At 35.4% G+C, this 20,359-nt stretch overlaps 1 protein-coding gene, 1 long non-coding RNA gene and 1 pseudogene across 3 annotated transcripts; all 3 read right to left on the minus strand.

The window, feature by feature from the left end:
• Positions 1 to 764: 764 nt before the first annotated feature.
• On the minus strand, positions 765 to 2,824 carry LOC111464956 (heavy metal-associated isoprenylated plant protein 3). Of its 2 annotated transcripts, XM_023109250.1 has the most exons (6): positions 2,670 to 2,824; positions 2,441 to 2,588; positions 1,721 to 1,965; positions 1,549 to 1,636; positions 1,195 to 1,464; positions 765 to 1,164 (listed from the first exon to the last, which is right to left on the minus strand). In XM_023109250.1, the coding sequence occupies exons 1-6, from the start codon at positions 2,676 to 2,678 to the stop codon at positions 953 to 955; spliced, it is 972 nt and encodes a 323-aa protein (XP_022965018.1). In that variant the 5' UTR covers positions 2,679 to 2,824; the 3' UTR covers positions 765 to 952. The 2 variants fall into 2 exon arrangements, with proteins under 2 accessions (XP_022965018.1, XP_022965017.1); XM_023109249.1 differs by having other exon boundaries at positions 765 to 1,464.
• Positions 2,825 to 4,743: 1,919 nt separating this feature from the next.
• LOC111464957 lies at positions 4,744 to 9,420 on the minus strand. The gene is made up of 5 exons (XR_002714123.1): positions 9,145 to 9,420; positions 8,295 to 8,366; positions 7,030 to 7,208; positions 5,638 to 5,796; positions 4,744 to 5,045 (listed from the first exon to the last, which is right to left on the minus strand). It is a non-coding gene; the product is annotated as an uncharacterized LOC111464957 (long non-coding RNA).
• Positions 9,421 to 17,490: 8,070 nt separating this feature from the next.
• On the minus strand, positions 17,491 to 19,734 carry LOC111464785 (annotated as a pseudogene).
• Positions 19,735 to 20,359: the final 625 nt, after the last annotated feature.

Below are 20,359 nucleotides of genomic sequence, written 5' to 3' on the forward strand. Positions count from 1 at the left end.
TTTTTTTTTTTTTTTTTTTTTTTTACTTTTCTATTTAATATATTATTATTTTTCTTTACTTTTAATATTCACCAAAATGTTTATTCTTTTTATAATAATATTCAAAACACTCAAATTACTCATAATTTCTTTCCTTCTTCAACAACCCTTATTTTCCATCTTTTTCTTTTTAATATTTATTTATTTCAATCAATTAAGATTTACATGAAGAAAAAAAAAAATCTAAGAGATAGTTATCATAAATAGATAATAAAAGAAAAGGGCAAAATGGAGAGAAATTTTTGTTTCCTATATTACCTTTGTGCACAAATTGGGTCGAGAAAATCTTCCGGACTAACTTGAGATTTCGAGTTGGTTGAGTTCGTGACTCGAGCAACCTCAATAGAGTTCACTGGCACACCAGCTCGTGTCTACCCCTTTTGAGGAAGAGCCTCCTCACTGGCACATAGTCTAATGTCTAGTCCATTTGTAACGACGCCTAGATCCACCACTAGGGTTTTTTCCCTTTCGAATTTCCCCTCCAAGGCTTTAAAACGTGTATGCTAGAAGAGGGTTTTCCACACTTTTGTAAAGGGTGTTTCGGTCTCCTCCTCAACCAATCTGTAAACCGACCAAAAATTTAACCCATCTTGATCAAATTCTCGAGCCACCGTGATTGATTTAGATTCCGTTTTACATTAAGGTTAAATTTGAGTTTAGGGCCTTGTTGGCAGGGTGGAGCAAGTGTAAGTGTAGAAAATGGGCACAAATTAAGAGCCAAGATATTAAAAAACAAACACATCATGATTAGCCCAAAGGGAATCAATTCCCCTCTTCATCCAATATTAACCAACAAAATAACAACAAAAACCTTCCTTCCTTCCTTCCTTCATTCCCCCTCCCCTACCAAAAACTATCCAAATTACCAACTAGACATTGGATTCTTCTTCTAAATTTTTACACTTTCTAATCCTTACATGATCCAGCAAGCATTCGGATTCTCATCGCTAAACAACTGCGGTGCATGTAAATTCTCCCCCACGACCCCTCCCGCTCCGTACCCGTACCCGTACCCGTTCAACCCGTATCCATATCCTATTCCTCCTCCCATTCCCATGTACTCCATTTTGTACCCTTCCATTTTCCCACCTCCACCACCCTCTTCCATGCCCGTTGCTCCTCCGTCTCCTCCGCCGTCTCCGCCACCGTTACCGTTACCTCCTTTCTTCTTCTTCTTTCCTCCTCCATTCTCATTGCTATTGCCATCACCCTCGCCGGCTGCAGGAGGTTCTTTCTTGTTGCCGCCACCACCTTCGTTTTTGTTGTTGTTGTTGTTATTGTCCTTGTCTTTCTCCTTCTTCGTTGGGACAATCTCCACCGCTCGTTTTAGTCTCTCGGTTAAGCAACCACTCAAGGCCTTAACATCCATTGTGCCTTTCACGGTCACCAACTCCTTCTGCTTATCCAATGACATCTCTTGAACGCCTGACATTATTTCAAATCAAAATCAAAATCAAATATCAAATATCAAATCTATTAAGAACCCATTTCTTGTTCATCATCTTTTACCTTTGAATTTGGTTGTAATCCTTTGAATCTTCTCTATACACCCCTGGCAATGTAGCGCCACCTTCAGCACCGCCGTCGTCACCGGCGGCTGTTTCAAAAACAGAGAAGAAAACAAAATCAAACAACGGAATCTCAGAGGGGACCAAGAGGGGTTTCTTGTTTTCTTCTTTACCTCTTTGGGTTTCTTCTTGTTCTCCTCTGTTTTCTTGTCGGATTTGTTGTTATTAGAAGAGGTCTGGTCTTCATCGCCCTTAACTTTGGGCTTCGAGTCCTTTTCTTTCTTGCTCTGTGGTGAAATCAAATCCACTTTCTTCTTCGTCTTGTTTGAAAGCTTCTCAAGGAGTTTCGATGCGTCTATTTTTTCCCCCGTTACTGTCAGTTTGTTTCCTTCAATCTCAGCTTTCACAGTCTGCACACCTGAAGAACAAACAAACAAACAAAACAGAGCGCCTCCATTAATGGTGTCAGATTTCTTCATTGCCGAATAACAGAAAGGTAAAATACACAAATGGAAACCCGATTTGGGTACTTTTTTGTTCTTCCTGTTAACAGTTCAAAAAACAGAGCATTATCGATTCACTGCGCTCAATAATGGCGGAAAGCGGAAAATCGAAAACAGAGCATGTTTATATCTGAAACTGACAGTAAAATCATAACGATGACAGAACAGAGGAAAAATAAACACATGGAAACCCGATTTGGGTCCTTTTATGTTCTTCCTGTTAACAGTTAAAACAACAGAGCATTATCGATTCACTACTCAGTAATGGCGGAAAGCAGAAAATCGAAAACAGAGCATGTTTATATCTGAAACTGACAGTAAAATAACAGAACAGGGGAAAAACAGAGGAAAAGAAAAAACAGGAATCCGCCATGGCCGTCGTGATCATACCTTCAAATCCCTTAACACATTTGGTGATTTTGTTGGCACAGCCTTCACAATGCATATCGACTTTAAGAACCACAGTGAATGGATTCTCTTCCTTCTTCTTCCCTCCGCCTCCATCGCCGTTTTTCTCATTCTCGTTCTTCGTCTTCTTCTATACAACAAAACCCTAAAGAATTAACCCTAAAAAACACAGAGAAGAACAGAAACAGAGCAAAAATCCGAGTCGACTCACCTCGCCCATTGTAACTCAGGTAGTTTCTTCTTCTGAAATTCAAAACGAAATCGAAATCAGAGAGATGGGAAACCGTTTAGAGAGGGAGAGTATTTATAGCGAGAGAATAGAGAGGGAGAGAAATTTCAGAGGAAGCGGTTTCGTTCGTGACGATGAAGACGTGCCATACTCCATGGATGAATGTATGTATGTATGTATGGATGATCTAAAATTACAAATTAGTCCCTCACTTTTATGTTTATTATTATTTGATTTTTAAAATTTAAAGTAGGATTAAATAAATACATTATGAATAATTAAATATAAAAAAGTTAATTTATGGTTAAATTATTGTTTAATTAATTTATTTAGACATAAGTTTGCGGTTATGATAATTAAAGAGTCAAGACATTTTGACCAATTTAATTTATAAAACGTTTGTCGAATTATGTTTTTATATATATATATATATATATTAAATATTTAAGGCATTTATGGAAAATTAAAAAATGGAAAATATAATTATTTATGGTTTTATTTTTCTCGGGAAATTCTTATAAAGTGGAAAAGTATATTTGTCAGAGAAAAGGCAAAAATATTATTTAAAATTTTGACAATAATATATATATATATATTTTAGCTTACATATAAAAATGCTTAAAAGTGTATCTTTGTTCTCGAAATGTGTCGTATGCCCCTTTTGTGTTCGTGAATTGGATTGGGTCGCGTTTGGGCATTTTTTAAATTTAACTCAGTTGTTCGAGTGTTAAATTTTTTAACTCAGTTGGGTAAATGTTTTTGAGTGGGGTTGGTTCGTATTGATCAAGGTAATTTATCTAAAATTTTATTTTTAATAAAGGTAAAATGTTAACGTATAAAATATATATTTACTTATTTTTAAATATTTAATTAAAATTTGCCGACATCTTCGTGATTCTCGGTCTGAGCCCCTTTAGCCCACTCTCTTTTTACATAGCCAACGAGTTGGTGTACTCTTCCTTAACGCTGACTTTATAGAAGTCAAGCCCTTTGTCTAAAAAAGAATGGTCTCGATCTTCTTCTTTCTTAGCATTATTGTAAACCATTTGAACCTAATCGTCTTGCGTGGAAGGAGCCAGATGACAGAGATTTAGTTTTTCTCAAACCCTAAATATATACTACTATTAGATTGCGTCCGACCACCCGATCGATTCAAACTCGAACCTAACCACCCCGCTTTTGGAGATGACGGAGACTTTACTCGACGTCTTGACCCACCATAGTCCGCTGATCTAATCCCTCTTTAGGTTTTGAAAAAAATTATTTTTAATATAGCTAAAAATTATTTTTAAAAGTTGTGGAACAATAAATAATGAAAAAATAACAATTAAGAAGTAAAATAAAAATAAAATGAATATATATTTTATCGTAATCAAAATGTATATTTTAAAATTAACAATAAATTCAAGTTTGTTCGATTTAACCTAATCTAGTTTTAAAAGAACGCATGAACGCATGAACCAATCTAATTTATAAAGATAAAGTTTTAGTTATTTAAACCTAACCCAATTCAAACGGTATGAGATGAGTAAGGTTGATCGATTTTTTTCTTCAGATTATTGAGTTTTTTGAACAACCCTAATAAACCATGGGAGATGAGGGCGACTCTGTCCATAGGTTAGACCATACCAGAGGCTGAAGTCTTTTCATGATTGGAATAGGACATACCAACATTCTCGTTGTTGTCGGATCGAAACAAGAAAGGGAAGGAAGCTGTTTGTTAGAGAGAAGACAAGACGCATGGAATGTAACTGCACGGAAGAGCGTTAACTTTATACGCAAAGGCACGGGAACACTTCAACTTGCACTTAAAAGCCAGGTAAAAACAAACAAATGTACAGACGATCTCAATCTAACCCACTTTAACATCATCGTTCTTAAACAAACTTGATCTTCTTTAGATGTCTCTCGTTAATTTTTTTCAAACAAAAACTTTAATGATAAAGTTCTCGTTCAACTACAACTAGGGCCATCTATAATACATTAACTTTGAAAAGAGTTTCTTTGTTAAAAGATGATTTTTCCTTTATCTTTTGTAAGCTTCCAAGAATTTTCATATCTATAGTTGAGTTATTAAAGGTTTCACGACCTTACTTTTTTCTCTTTCTAAAACCTGTATAGCTTTTGACATTCTCACGTAAAGTCATCAAAATTATTTCGAGCACCAGGAACAAGCAAAGGTAAAACAATGTTTTTAAGATTATGAACAAAAGCCGTTAACTGCATACCTAAATAAAATCGAACAAACATCCTTACTGTTGTAAAATGACATATTTACTTCTTATCCCGACAAAATTATACCTCAATCCTTATAAATGGCTTGTTCGATCATATCACATTCCCGACAATCATTTTCATCTGCAAGGGAGAGAAAACAGAAAGATGAAAAGGGTTTCGAGTACGAACTAATTGAATCTCGAAATTGTAATTATTATCCCTCGTGAATCTATTTATCCTAGAGATAGGTATGAATTAACATTGTCAACTCTCGAGAAAAGCATACCTTACTTGTATGATGCTTTTATCCAGTTAAAAAGGGAACACACATGATGCTCCTCAACACATTTGTCAATAAATATATTTCTAAATTACATCAAAAGTGTTTTATTATTAACTACTTTTTCATAAAGGCACTTCTTTTTAAAGCATTTCTCAAATGCAACCTTTTATTAAAGCATTCTCAAATACAATGGGTGCTTTTTCACAACAGTAAAAAATGCATTTTTAATTAGGTTATTAAAACACTTTGGTGTATAGTAAAATAATAAAGAAATATTCTCAAAAATTCTGAAAATACTCGGGATAAGATCGAGAATGCTTTTTAAAACTTCTTACTTACAATGATAACTAAATTGAAATATCAAAAATCTTATAATAGAAATAAAATCCTCGAGTATATCGTATATTGTTAATGTTTGAGCTACTTGGGTCGAGAGGAGCTTATTTCTACCTGACGTATGAAACGAAAGTCGAGGAAAGCTTGAAAAGCTTGTTGATTCATGATATGCTTCCTAGTAAAAGAGACGAACCCCATAGATCAAAGTTGAGTAAGGTGGATAACGTTCGTTTCCCTTTCCTCGATCATGATACGTCAATAGTTCCAAAGACCCTAAAGCAAATCAATATCAATGATTGGAGAGATATTAAGGTTAAAAAAACATGTATTGAAGTAATAAATTTTTAGGTGTGAAATGAGGAAGAATTGAATGATTTAAGTATTGAGAGGTGTCAGCTTTTACCCTTGCCGTTAAATTTCCAGCACCTTTACAAATTCCCTACTAAACAACAATTTTACCTCTCATTAAATTTACTGTTTAACTCCATAATTTTCAACCCAAATTATAAATATTGTGTTTGGGTTTGGGTTGAGTTAATTTTTTAAAACTTAAAAATTTGGTTTCATTTGTAGGTTGACATTTTTAAGTTGAGTCAACTCGACTGACTGAGGTGAAAATAGGGTTATAAATCAACCAACTCTACTTTTAGAAAAATTAAGAATATTTAATTTGTAACCGATATCAGTGATGTGTTATGATTTGTAAATATTTGATACTTGAATTTTATGATATTTTAGTTATTAATATAACATGCACGGTGGATAAATATGAATTTTAAAAATAATTATATATATATAAAAAAAAAAGAACAACCGGACCAACTAACCCAACTCAAGGGTTGAGTTGGTTTGTAAACTGTATTTGAATTGTTTTGGTCACCAACCCTTTCAGGTTAGTTCAAAAGACTTTTCTAATACAACTTTAGAATTTAGTTGGTCTCTTTATTGGAATGTTTAAAGTGAAACAAGCTCGTTAGACCTGGTTCGTTCCAGCAATTGTTTCAGATCCCACCTGCACGTTACCCGTACCCTTAGGTGGGGTCTGAAACAATTGTTGTAACACGATGAGGTTAAAGTTGTAACACAATGTCATGAAACTCCTTAGATGAAATTGAGATTTAAGGAGCCGAATGACTTTAGTTACATCAGTTTAGACTAACCATGTACCTGACCTTGCTGTTGGATTTGTTGGATGAATGGATAGTTGTATGAACAATGTCAGGTGGCCTTGTACATGTCATATTTTATAATTGTATGTCATGCTATGATATGAGTCATGTTATCAATGATACATGATGCATAACCCTCGAAGTCATGTATGCTAATTATGAAAGATGTGATAAGAATAGTGTATGCATAATTCATATGCATGTTCTGTCATGAATGAAAGAACGTACAATTGTTCTTAAAACGTATGTCATGACTTTAAGCTATGAGGATATCATGCATTTATGAATGTCATGTGCATTGGGATACTTTCCCGTTATGATTAGTACGGACGCATACCTTACGATATTTATGTTCGCCATGATATTATGCAGGCTCTTTCTCTCCATATTGTTCGACAACACAGAGCGCGCTAACCCAACGAGCCAGATCCAAGGGATATGTATACGAGCCCGCCTAGTGAGTCCATGTGCGCATGGGTGGGCTATGTGTTAAAATACCACGAGTCCAACCGTGCCCTGATTGGAAAGCAAAAGCCAAGACCATGTTATGATGTTTTATAAAAGGATAGGTCCCACCATGATTACTTGTATATGCTTTTTTCGACTACAATAATGAGATTACTTACTAAATATTTCTTAAAATACTCAAGTCACATGCTACTCTTAGTCTTAGAGTAGAGAGTCATTCTACACTGGAGGCCACGAGATCAAGTAAGATGGGCCTGAGGCCCAAAACAGAACAACAAATTAAATTAAAAATTTAATTAAAAACTAAAAAGAGGAAAAATAGATATTATTATTTGATAAAACTTATTATTATTTTTTTAAAATTTATTAGGCAGATTTCAAATAATTTTTTTAATAAAAAAATACATTTAAATTCAAACTAATACTAAGCTCTAAATTATTAATTTTTTAAATGATATCGCGAGAAAATGAGAGGAAAGCCCAATGGCAAAATAGTGAGTAAAATGGGCTTACGGCCCAAAGGGGAAATAAATGAGAAATTAAATTAAAAGATATATTTAGTCATTTATATTTGAATTTAATTTCTATCTTTCTTATTGATCAATAAATTTAAATTATTTTTTAAATAATCTTTAAATAGAGTTGATTATCCAATGATATAAAGAAATGATGTCGTAACGTTTTAAAATATATTTACTAGACTTTGCTTTCGTGACGTTTAAACAATATTTATTAAGAAATGTATTTATTTTATTGTTTTTATATCCACATATTAAATAGAAATCAAATTCAAATTTAAAAAACATGTTTTATATATATATATATATATATATATATATATATATATAGTGGCATGTGTAATACGGAAATGAAAGAATAGATCCAAAGTAATGAAAACGATATGATCTAACATAAGGGCTACAACTTTTAAAAGAATGCAATTTCACTTTTTGAGTATTTTAAGAGCAGCACGTGACTTGAATACTCTATAGGTAACTTCACTTTTTTAGGCAAAAAATGCATGCATAAGTAATCATGATGGGATCTATCATTTCCCGTCTGGGAAAGATTAGATGTGTAGCACTTTTTCACACATGGTCCACATAAACTTACCAGGCAGGCTCGTATACGTACCTCTTAGGTCTAGCTCGTTGGCTACCGCACGCTCAGAGAGTACCATCAAAAGTTTGCCGAGGCAAAGGAAGACTACAAAATTCATAAAAATCGAGAGTAAAAACTCAACAAGTAAATAGACAAAAGTTAAATCGCATCGATAAAATAGACCAAAACAATAGGTCCAAAGTTAATGTGAATCTCAACTCAACAAGTAAATGAGTCCATCAAATTTATAGGAAAAAATTCATCTCTCATCTTATCTTAATCATCTTATCTTAATCGGAAAACGTAAGCCTTAGCTTATTTTTATTATAAATATATTATTATAACTCTATTGGAAAATAACTTCAATTTTTACTAGAACTTCAATCTCAACTTCATCTTCTCTGAATTATCTGACTTAATCATCGGTGTTAGTATAATAAAGATCTCGTCGGTATGCAGTTTCTCCTTGTTTTATCTGTTTTGCAAGTCACTTCTTTCCCAAATTACAAATTTACTGTTAAGACCGTAACTATCAAGTGAAAATTTTCTCGACCAAATTTTAGCATCAACAATAATATTCGAAGATTTAAAATAATTTTAATCTTTATTTATTACTTATCAAATAGAAAACCTAATATAAATGTATACTTTATTCATTCATTTTATGTGGACAAAGTCTTCATTATTATTAAAGTCACACCTGATGAGTTAGGTGTCTAAGTTTCTACTAAAAATAAAAAATAAATAATGAAAATAAGTAAAATAAAACCTATGGGAAAGTTTAAAATTAAAATTAAAATTAAAATAAATACAAGTTATTAAATTTTTATATTTCAAAAGTTGATGACAAAATAAAGAAACTCGAGTCGAAAATAAAACTTACCTCTAGATTCTACCGACCACGCTTCTCTATCTACCATGATGTCTGATAACACTCATTTCTCCGCCGTACCTCCAGCCAAGACAACCATTTAGAACGTCGTTGGTGAGTCGGGGCGGCGACGGTGATGGTGACCGTGTTGAGTTTATGAGTAAAAAGAGGCCTAGAATAAAGGGGAGATTATGGGGTTTCCAAGATGGCATTCAGCTGCAAATGCACCAGCACCTTACACCTTCTCTGAAGAAGGTTTAAAAGAGAGAGAGAGGTTAAGGTGCAGGTGCAAATGCAGATGAAGGCACCAAACTTGAGCTATGGAAACAATAGCATCTGATTAACCTTATTTATACACAGATACAAGCTTGCGTGCCCACTTTTGGTTGGCTGCCGGCTTGGTGGAGCTCATTCTCTTCCACTCAAATCACTCTTTTATGTCTCGTCTCCGTTTTGTGACATCTCATATCGGTTGAGGATAACGAAAAACTTTACAAGGACATGAAAACCTCTCCCTAGCATACACGTTTTAAAAATCTTGAAGGTAAACCCAAACAGAACAATGTCTGCTAGCAGTGGGCTTAGACTGTTACAAATGGTATTAAAGCCTTACGCGGGGTGATGTGCTTGCGAGTAGGCTGAGCCCTAAAGAGGGTGGATACTGTGGACCCTGAAAAGGGGTGAATTGGGGGGTCTCACATCGATTAGAGAAGTAAACGGGTCTTGAAGGGGGCGGATTTTGAGATCCCATATTGGTTGGGGAGGAGAACGAGACACTTATAAGAGTGTGGAAACCTCTCCTTAGCAACCGCTTTATAGAAACCTTGAGAGGAAGCGGAAAAAGAACAATATCTGCCTCTGCGAATGTTGAGCTTAGGCTGTTTTTAACCATTGTATATGTCCATGTGATTGGGTCGGATTAAAACATTTTTTTTACTGTTCGAATTGTGATTTTTTTAAACTAAAACATTCCTCGTTAAATAACGAGTACAACCATAACTAAATGTGAAATTAGGATTAAAATGGGAATGCAAGTAAAAGAGTTTGGAATATATTCTTCACATATATGACTATGATATTTAACAACCTATTGTACGAGTTGTTTATCGTTATATTATTATTATTATTTGGTTGAAATTTTGTACTTTATATTTTAAAAAAAAAGTTTAAATAAATCCAAAATACTCGAGATTTTAATTATTAAAGAGCGAATAAAATATAACAACAAAAAAAAAGAGTGAAAATTGGATAAAGTTAGATTTTAGATAGATTTGGTGACTTTATATCTAGAATATTTGGATATGAAATGTACCTCTATAATCAAGATATTTATATTCTAATTATTAGGAAAGCTTGGGATAAGCTTGGAAAATAATTGAAATACTTTATGAAAATAAATAAAATACCCTAGCCCCTTTTTAAGTACGTTTCCAAATAAATATTTTCGAAATAAATGCTGTTATGAAAAATACTTTGACTTATAAGCCATGCGATTAAAAAAAAAATGATGATTGGTTGTAACTGAATTGTTTAGTTGTCAATTCAGACTATCCTTATCAAATAATGAACCCAATCCAACTCAATTATAAATTTTTTGGTTTGGGTTCGAAACATATTTATATTTAGTATTAAATTATAGTTTACTATATATATCATATTTGATATTTTATTATAAGCAAATATCTAGAAATTTGCCTTTTTAATATTCTTATAATTTGTTTGATTATAAATAGATAACTTTCACACCCAATAGGGTGGGTGGATTAAGCAAACATTCGTAGGTAAAACATCTATTCATTTAATTTAAAACATTTAACTAAGATAAACAATTCCAATGGTTTTTCTTAGATATAGATTTTCTATTTCGAATTTTTGAGAAATTTCATTCAATTAGATTAGATATGGTAAATTTTTAAAAATATACCTCTTCGTTCTTGATACAAAAATGAAACGACCCTCCCCTAATTCTTTCGATTGAACCAAGCCTCCGCAATTTCAGAATCTCCCCTTTGTCCCGGCCATTGTAGCACGTGTGTCGCCCAGGGCATAAGAAATCCTCATTTTTTTCTTTTTTATCCTCAATTTCAATATATATTTTCAAATATTACTAATCAATGTAAGTTGGTTTAGTTTAACCTAATTTAATCGTAAAAAAAACTCACGATCCAACTCAATTCATAAAATTTTGATTTATTTAGGTACAAAAACATTCGAAAAATTTAAAAATAACGTTCACCCATTTTAAAATATAGTACGGAACAGTTCGGACAAATTATTTGATGAAACTGAAACAACGTACAGATAATGAATGTTAAAACCTTAAAGAATAGATTTTGAATGTATGATGTGTTCCCAATCTCATGATCGAAAGTATATACATCGAGTAATTATTTAAGTAGGGTCAAATCGACCGAGCGGGTAGCGGTATTTAAATAAGTTATGTGTATGTAGAAGGCCATAAAAGGAATTATGGGAAGGCGAGAGATAAGGATTTGAAGGTCCCATCGCATCAGAGACAGAGGAAGACATTGAGGAGGCTGGGCTGTCCTTATAGTGTGTGTGTGTGTAATTGTATAGGAGGTTGGAGTTTGGTTTGAGCTAAAGCCACGTGATGGGAAGCTGCTTAGCCACGTGGGATTTGATTGCTCAACTAATCATATCCTGCCACGTATGCTCCTTCATCTGCTACATTTGAAATGCTTAACCCTATGTGTGCTCTTTGGGAGACATCCATCCCGTGGCCCTCCATATCCTAATTCTCGACTTTAGATGCTTATTTGCTTACTTTGAAATCTATGGAGTGAGAGAGAGTGGGAGAATTATTGTAACTATTCAAAATAATTCTTTTAAATTTAAATTAGGGGTCTACATTCAACCCGAGAATCTAAGAGTCCAACTCGAACCAACTTGAACGATAAGAGTTTGGTTGGGTTTTATGTTTTTTGGACCCGATCCGGTTCGGGTTCTATACAAGTTGAGAATATTTGCTAAAATTATCACAGTCGTGAAAGTTCTCTATTTATAATCATCTACAAAATTAAATAGATTACAAATGAAATAGAAAGAGCAATAAATGGATACCCGATGTTAGCCTATGATCAAGCCCAATAAATAGATACACGATATTAGTCTATGATACCTATGTTAAACTGTAATGAAAGACTAATTATCTTCAATAATACTAGATATGAACCTATTGTCAAGGGTAAAATATGATGCATATGGTAAATTGTGATGGAAAACTAATTATCCTCACTAATACAAGATATTAGCCTATAATCAATTCAAAAAGCTAAGCGTTGGATTTGAACGAATGTGAAACTTGGATATGAGAAATTTAAAAAGAAGTTGAGGAACACTTTTGGTGGAGATGTTAGCAACCTGGAGATGGGAAGGTACATGCTGTGTGCGAAGTTCGCTAGCGACAACAAGTTTCCAAAGGAGATGATAATCTAATTCAACATGTTTGGCTCGCTTGTGAGAGATGAAATTGAGCTAAAAAGATAGCATTTTTGTTGTCACATAAGAGGAAGGGTTATTGTGTAACAGGGATTTTGAGGTCATGCAAAAGATGTGTAAGCCAAAGAAGTTTAGCAATAGTCATAAACATATCATCTTTGGCTCATGTGATCATAGGATGAGAACCCAAAGAAGAGGAGGAACCAACAACATATTCAATAGAGGGTGGATCATAAGTCGATGGTGACAAAGAGGAACCTACAACAGAAATATTAATGTGCACAAACTCATCCACAATGTCAGAATAAATATCACACGAAGAGGAGCTGGATCGAGGAATGTGTAGTAAAGGAGTAGGGGGATGAATCAATATGGTAAAGATGTGGTTCCAAGAAATTTGAAATAGGAAGAGAGAAAAAATGTTGGGTCTGGAAGCTAGGGACAACAAGAGAATGAGTTTCATCAAATTGAGCGTGACGGGTGATGTATAACCTAGTGGTGGTGAGATCAAGACAACGAAACTCTTGTGAGAGGGACTACTATAACCCCCAGTGAGTAGCCATAGAGAATTTCAAAAGGTACTTACGTGCAAGAAGGGGAGTGGGCAACCAGTTGATGATATAAGCTGGAGTGCTGAAATCGTCAACTTAGAAACGAGAAGAAAGATGGGAATGAAAGAGAATGACCAAGTCAGTCTCAGTCACATGACGTTTTCTCTCAACGTGACCATTTTGAGCAGATGTATATGGGCAACCAAGTTGATGATGGATGCTAGAAGTACGTAAGCAAATCAACAAGTTGCAGGTCCATGACCAAACCAACTAGAATCGAGAGCCCAACCCAACCCAGTCGCTCCAACTTGTGCAGCCTAACTTGCGACAACACTCGACCCAGAAACAAGATAAGCAGTAGCTCAACTTCTAGACAGCCTAGTCCAGACACCCATGACTCGCTCGTGTCTTGTTAGCAACCCAACTTGAACCACAACCCACATTTATGATGCTATGGTATGTTAGGTATGATGTGATATGTTACGATCATGTTATATTATAGTACATTATGATATGAATGTTACATCATGCATGTACTTCCACTATGGCACACCATGTATGTTATAATAGCATGTTCATATTATGCCTATGAGACATTAATGAGCCATACATGCTGACCATGGTAGATATGTCGAGTATATATACACATGTCTCATAGAGACGTTATGTCATGAAAAGAATGGAAGTATGATTGCATCATAACTATGTACCATGATTTGAAACTATGGAACTTCATGCATGTTGTATGTCATAAACATTGTCCTAATATGTTTAATAAGGACGCGTACACCGTTATATCATACGCGCTCCTTTGCTTCCATGACTTTCGGTAGCATGAGCCAAAACTAGTTTGTAATCATGTACAGGGAGTACCTATACAAGCCCGCCTGATAGGTTCATATGTGGATGTATGAACCTTATGTAGAGAAGTACTACACATCCAACCCTACTCGGACTATAAAGTAGAGTATTAGAACAACTTACGAAAAGATAGGCTCCATCATGAACCATGATTCCATTTTCCGATCCCAACAAACGAACTACTTACGGAGCATTTTTAAATACTTGAAGCATGTTTTCAAAAAAAAAAATTCCATGTAAAGAAAAATCACTCATGTGCAAATAATGGTATCGCCACGGAGATCATTGAAATAAAGTTAGGCAAGCCACAAGAGCTTGTGGCTCGAGTGAAATTTTATTTGATGATAAATGAAAAATGTGAGTCATTAAGCATAACTTAACCCTAATAAAAACAAATTAACTGGGAGTAATTTTAAAATAATTCTTAATAATTATTAATTTGAAATAGTCAACAAACTTGACTTATTCCCAGGAAAAGGAATTAAGAGGTTGGAAAAGGATGGGAAAAGAAAAAATAAGCATAAAGGAAGCAAAGGTCATTTTTCTAATTTGTAAGGAACCTTTCGAATTTTTTTTATTCTTTATTGAAGAGGAATTTCAAAGTGTTAAAAAGGGAAAAATGATCGAGAAATGCCCCTAAAGTTCTTCCTAATTACGAAAATGTCATTCAAGAAAATCTAGTATTAGATGGGTTCCAAAATTGTCTCGCATTACAATATTGTCTATATCTTCATATACAACAGTTGGATTGAGTTAACTTTTAATATGTTTATTAAAATTGACGTTTTTTGAATCTAACGTTTGAAATTCAAAACTAATGTCGGCAGGACCCTCATCGCATCAGATTAAATATTTTCGATGAGTATTTTAGAAAGTTTAAAACAAAAGGAGAAAATTCAAATTCTGCAACAATCAATAGCTGTGCAATTTTCATCTATAAATAAGAAATTCTGGTCATTGTTTCTCAACAAGAGTCGAGTAATGAGGTGAAAATGTTTGCTGAAACCACCCTACCTAAATGGTGAAAGTTCTCTATTTATAATCATTTGAAAGAGAGGATTATGGTAAATATGGAAATAACAATAAAAGGAAAGAATAATAAAGGAATACAATACATTTGTCTTTAATAAAAGGGCAAATATGGTAAGCCGTAAGGTAAGACAAATAATAAACAATCAACTATTCTTAACACCCCCCGCAAGTTGAACGTCGGATTTGAACAAACGTGAAGCTTGGATATGAAAAATTCAAAAAGAGGTCGAGAAATACTTTTCGTGAAGATGTCAACAACTTGAAGATGGGAAGATACATATTGTGTGCGAAGTTTGCCAGCGATAACAAGTTCTCGAAGGAAATGATAATCTAGTTCAACATGTTTGGCCCGCTTGTAAGAAACGGGATTAGAGCTAAAAAAAATAACACTTTTGTTGTCACATAAGGATAAGGGCTACTGTGAAATAGGGATCTTGAGGTCATGAAAAGATGTGTAACCCAAAGATGTTCAACAACAGTTGTGACAAGAGCACGATACTCAGACTTACAGCTGGAGCGTGAGACATTAGGTTGCTTTTTGGCACTCCAAGAAACCAGATTGTGACCAAGATAAATAGAATAGCCGGATGTAGAACGACGAGTATCGGGACAACCAGCTCAGTCAGCATCTGAATAAGCGACTAGCGTACTAGGAACAGTGGATGGACGAAAGGTAAGACCAAAGTGGAGTGTTCCTTTGACATAGCGAAGAATATGTTTGACAGCAAGAAAGTGATCTGCAGTAGGGGCAAGCAAGAATTGACTGACAGAATTGACAGCATAGGCAATATCTGGACGCGTAATAGTCAAGAACTGAAGTGCGGCAACAAGAGATCTATGGAGAGTAGGATCAGAGAAAGGAGAACTATCAGCAGTCAGATGTTGAGAAACAACCATGAAAGTGTGGACTGGTTTGCTATCGAGCAACTGAGCATGAGTAAAAATATCTTGAACATATTTTAAATGACTAATAAAGAGATCATCAGGAGTGGGTGAAGCTTCAAGACCAAGAAAGTAACTGAGAGAATCCAAATCTTTGGTAGCAAACTCAGAATGAAGCTTGTGAGTAAAGCTATCAATAAGAGATGAGTTGTTGCCGGTAACAATAATGTCATCAACATAAAGAAGCAAATAGATAAGGTTAGATTGCTGATGAAAGACAAAAAGGGACGTGTCAGCGCGACTGCAAGAAAAACCAAGTGTGAGAAGAAATGAGCTAAAACGCTGAAACCAGGAGGAGCTTGCTTTAAGCCATAGCGGGCTTTCTTTAATAGACAAACCTGAGTGGGAAATCGAGGATCAATATAGCCAGGAGGTTATTCCATATGAACACGTTCAATAAGAGTTCCATTGAGAAAAGCATTCTTGACATCAAGTTGTCGAAGAGGGCATTTATTTGTGACTGCAATAGAAAGCACAACACGGACAGTGGTAGCTTTGACAACCGGACTGAAAGTGTCAGTGTAGTCAAGAGCATGTCACAATATCTCACGCTCAAATGTGTGAATAAATATGAAATTATTATTACTCAAAGAAGATAATACGAGGACAACTGAAATAATGAACTGCTTTATTGTGGCTTGTGTTCTACTAAGTCGAGGGCTTCTATTTAAACTTAAATAAATCTTATAAATAGCTCCTACAAAGACTCTACTGAAATAAACTATTCAGGTTGACTCCTAATAAAGATGAATAGCTTAACAACTTGACTAGTTTCATTTAACAATAAGTTGCACTAATTTTGACAATCTCCCCTAGTGCAAGCTTATTTTTCAATAACTCCGAAAGCTTTATGAAAAAATTCAACTTGGTGCAACCATATGTCTGCCTATGGACTTCCATTATCTCACTGGATCCTTGACTAGGGACATATATGGCCCTCAACAATTTGATATACCTGACTCCATCAAATTTTCTGATCTAAGTGCCACACTCGTTCACAAGTTGCCATACAAGGGCATCGCATGCCACCCGCTTTCTCTTTTCAGGAGACCTGTGCAAATGGGAGCAAGAATGGCAAGAAACAACCCCAAGTCCACGTAATGTCCACCCAAATTATACAAAGCATCTACAATCACAGTGAGCATCAGCATAATTTGGTTTCATGAGTATGCCCTCTTCTAAAGCCTTAACGGCAGCCCTATATTCCCCTACTCCAAATAAAGCACTCTCCAACAGTTTCAAAGTTCTAAAATGGGTAGGACAAAGAATCTTCGCCGCCTCCAATACCAACAGAAACTCTTCCTTTGCCTCTTTGTATCTTCCAATAACATACAAGCATTTCCTAGCTCTAAAATGCGGCCTCACGTTAGTAGGTTGCAGCTCACAAGCCCCTTGAAGCTAACAAGAGCCTCCTTGAAGAGTTGGTGCTCATATAAAACCATACCAATTGTCATATGCCCATCAAAATCCTCCTCTCTAAACCGCGCTCGATCTGCTTGGGTTCTCAAAACTCCTAATTCCTGAGAAACGAAGCATAGTCATGGCCGGACTCTTCCCAGAAAACCCTCTTCTCAGAAAGCTTCTTAGATTGCCAAATATGATTGTATAATCTATCACCAACAAATGCCAACGTGCCAGGAACTCCTTCAACATTGCTAAATATGTCATTCACTACTGGGACTAGACCACCAAAAAGCATAATAAAGAACAATAGACTTAGAAAATTAATACTAGAAACCTTCTTAGTTCTTCCTACAACCTTCTTACTCTCATTCTTTTTACTCCTAGCAGGAGGAGGAGGCTGACACATACCACTGCCACTCAGCTGCTGTCTCAAGCCTGCATTCTCAGTCATCACATATGATATCTTACTAGTCAATTCAGCAATGGTTGAATGCATACTTCTCAATTTATCCTCCAACTCCTCCAATGATGCTTTTTCCTCTACTTGGAAAGTTGTGCACTCTCTCTATTCCTCATCAACCTCGCCTTCCTCTTCTCTTCATCCTGATTTAGAGCATAGGAACTCAATTGGGGATTGATACTTTCTAATCTCAAATCCGGGTTTCCTTCATCCAGGTCTTTCTTCCTCTTCGTCGTGCAAATTTTCCCTATTTCCTCTGATTTAATCTTCTGATCTACAATGACATCGTAATACTCTGCATTAGAAGATGGGAAATTCATTCCCTCAGAGACACCAAAACCAAAATTTTCAAAACCCAAGCCGTGAGACGATGCTGGCTCGCTTGAGAATTCATGATCACTACTACTGCCACCATGCTTTGGGGAAGAACAATTTACAATCCTCTGACTCTTTGAGTCCCATCCACTAGAATGGGTTGAAAAACACTCGCTACCTGCGGTTCTTAATTCAGAAGATTGATAGTTTAGAAACTCACCTTCATTGGGGGTCTGCTTGCATGAAACCGCAGAGCTTCCGGATCCTGGAGAGCATGCAAAGCTGCAAGCACGAACAGCAGCGCCCCCAGAAGCTTCTCGGTCAGCCTGCAAGTCTAGCGAATTGGTAGTTTGATCCAAATCTTCGGAGATGAGGAAATGTCAGCCTTAGAGGAAAGGAAAGGATCGTCAAGATCGCCAAAGGTTAGCTCGAAATCTTCATTTTCGTCGAATCCCAAATCCAAAGTCGTGGAATAAACAGGAGGGTCACGACGGGCGACAGAGTTGGCATCAGAGAAAAAAAGAGAGTTCAGAGGCAGAATTTGGAGGGAATCAAATTCAGAAGCGTAAGTAGTGGAATTAGGATTTTGATCATCTGTAGAGACATCATCTTGATATACGGCTGAAGTCACTTTGTTGGCTGATCAAGAACCTCAGTGGTTAAGCAGTATTCCCAAATTGGATCTGAAGAATTTTTTCTTACATGTACAGCATTTGCTTCTGATTCCTGCATTTTGACTCGACAATTTGGCTTAATATGGCTTGGCTTTCCGCAACGATGACACACCACTTTCACCTAACAATTTCGTTTAAAATGGCCAGGTTTTCCACACCTGTAGCAAGCTTTAAATGGCTTCTTTGACGACTCCTCACTTCTGAATTGATTCGCATTGCTTGATGAAGGCTTTGAATGAAAGTTCTGTCTCCTTTGATCTTTGAAATATAACATATCTTCTAACTTTGGAGAAAACTCGTTGCTGCTAGTCATTTGCTCCAAGGCTTCCTGATTGGAAAGAAGATTCTCCAGTTCAATTACTGTAGGTTGATTTGCCCACCTTTGTATTGAGGAAACAAAGGGCATAAATTCTTTTCGTAATCCACGAATAAGATAATGTCGTAATCGAGCATCACTCACTGGCTCCTCAGCATCTAATTCTGAAATTTCAAAACATAGATTTTTCACTTTCAAGAAATATTCTTCAATAGAAAAATTACCTCGAGTTATCACAGTTAGTTCATTATCTAGAAATTGCAATTGAGCTGTATTTTTCTTAGTGAAGAACTTTTGAAGGGTTTCCCACACTTGCTTTGGTGACTTTAAATCACGAACATGATCAATATATTCCTTGCTTATAAGAGTTCGCAAGGTAAATAAGGCTTTTTCACATTTGATCTTCCATTTTCAGCATAATTCAGCATTTTGTGGAGTGTCTGCTGGTATTTCTGTGTCATCGCCTTCAATTAAATCCCACAAATCTTGTCCTTGTAGATAAGCTTCCATACATAACTTCCAATAATTCTAATTATTGCCAACAAGCTTTTCCATAGCTATACCCATAGAAGCACTTCCACCATTCATCTCGTTGAGTAATAATTTCAACCGTATCAACTTGGCTCTGATACCAACTGTCACAATATTTCACGCTCAAAGATGTGAATAAATATGAAATTATTATTACTCAAAGAAGATAATATAGGGACAACTGAAATAATGAACTGCTTTACTGTGGCTTGTGTTTTACTAAGCTGAGCGCTTCTATTTAAGCTGAAATAAATCCTATAAATAGCTCTTACAAAGACTCTACTAAAATAAACTATTCAGGTTGACTCCTAATAAGGATGAATAGCTTAACAACTTGACTAATTCCATCTAACAATAAGTATACCCTTTGGCAACAAGACGAGCCTTGAAATGCTTGACGAATCCATTAGGAAAATATTTAATATGAAACACCCATAAGAGACCACGATGTTGGTGTTGGTAGGGCGAGAAACCAAAGTCCAAGTATCATTTTCTTTAAAGCTCGAATTTCTTCATCCATGGCAGCAACCCAAGCAAGATTCTTAGCCGCATATTTGAATCCTTTTGGCTCAGTGGATGCAAGAAGAGCAGAAAGAAGTCTAGATGAGTCAAAAATACCAATATTTGCTGGATGACGAGTCTTAAATATACCAGTTTTGGCTCGTGTGATCATAGGATGAGA

Source organism: Cucurbita moschata, unplaced genomic scaffold, assembly GCF_002738365.1.
Source record: "Cucurbita moschata cultivar Rifu unplaced genomic scaffold, Cmos_1.0 Cmo_Scf00031, whole genome shotgun sequence".
In the NCBI taxonomy this organism is placed as follows: Eukaryota; Viridiplantae; Streptophyta; class Magnoliopsida; order Cucurbitales; family Cucurbitaceae; genus Cucurbita; species Cucurbita moschata.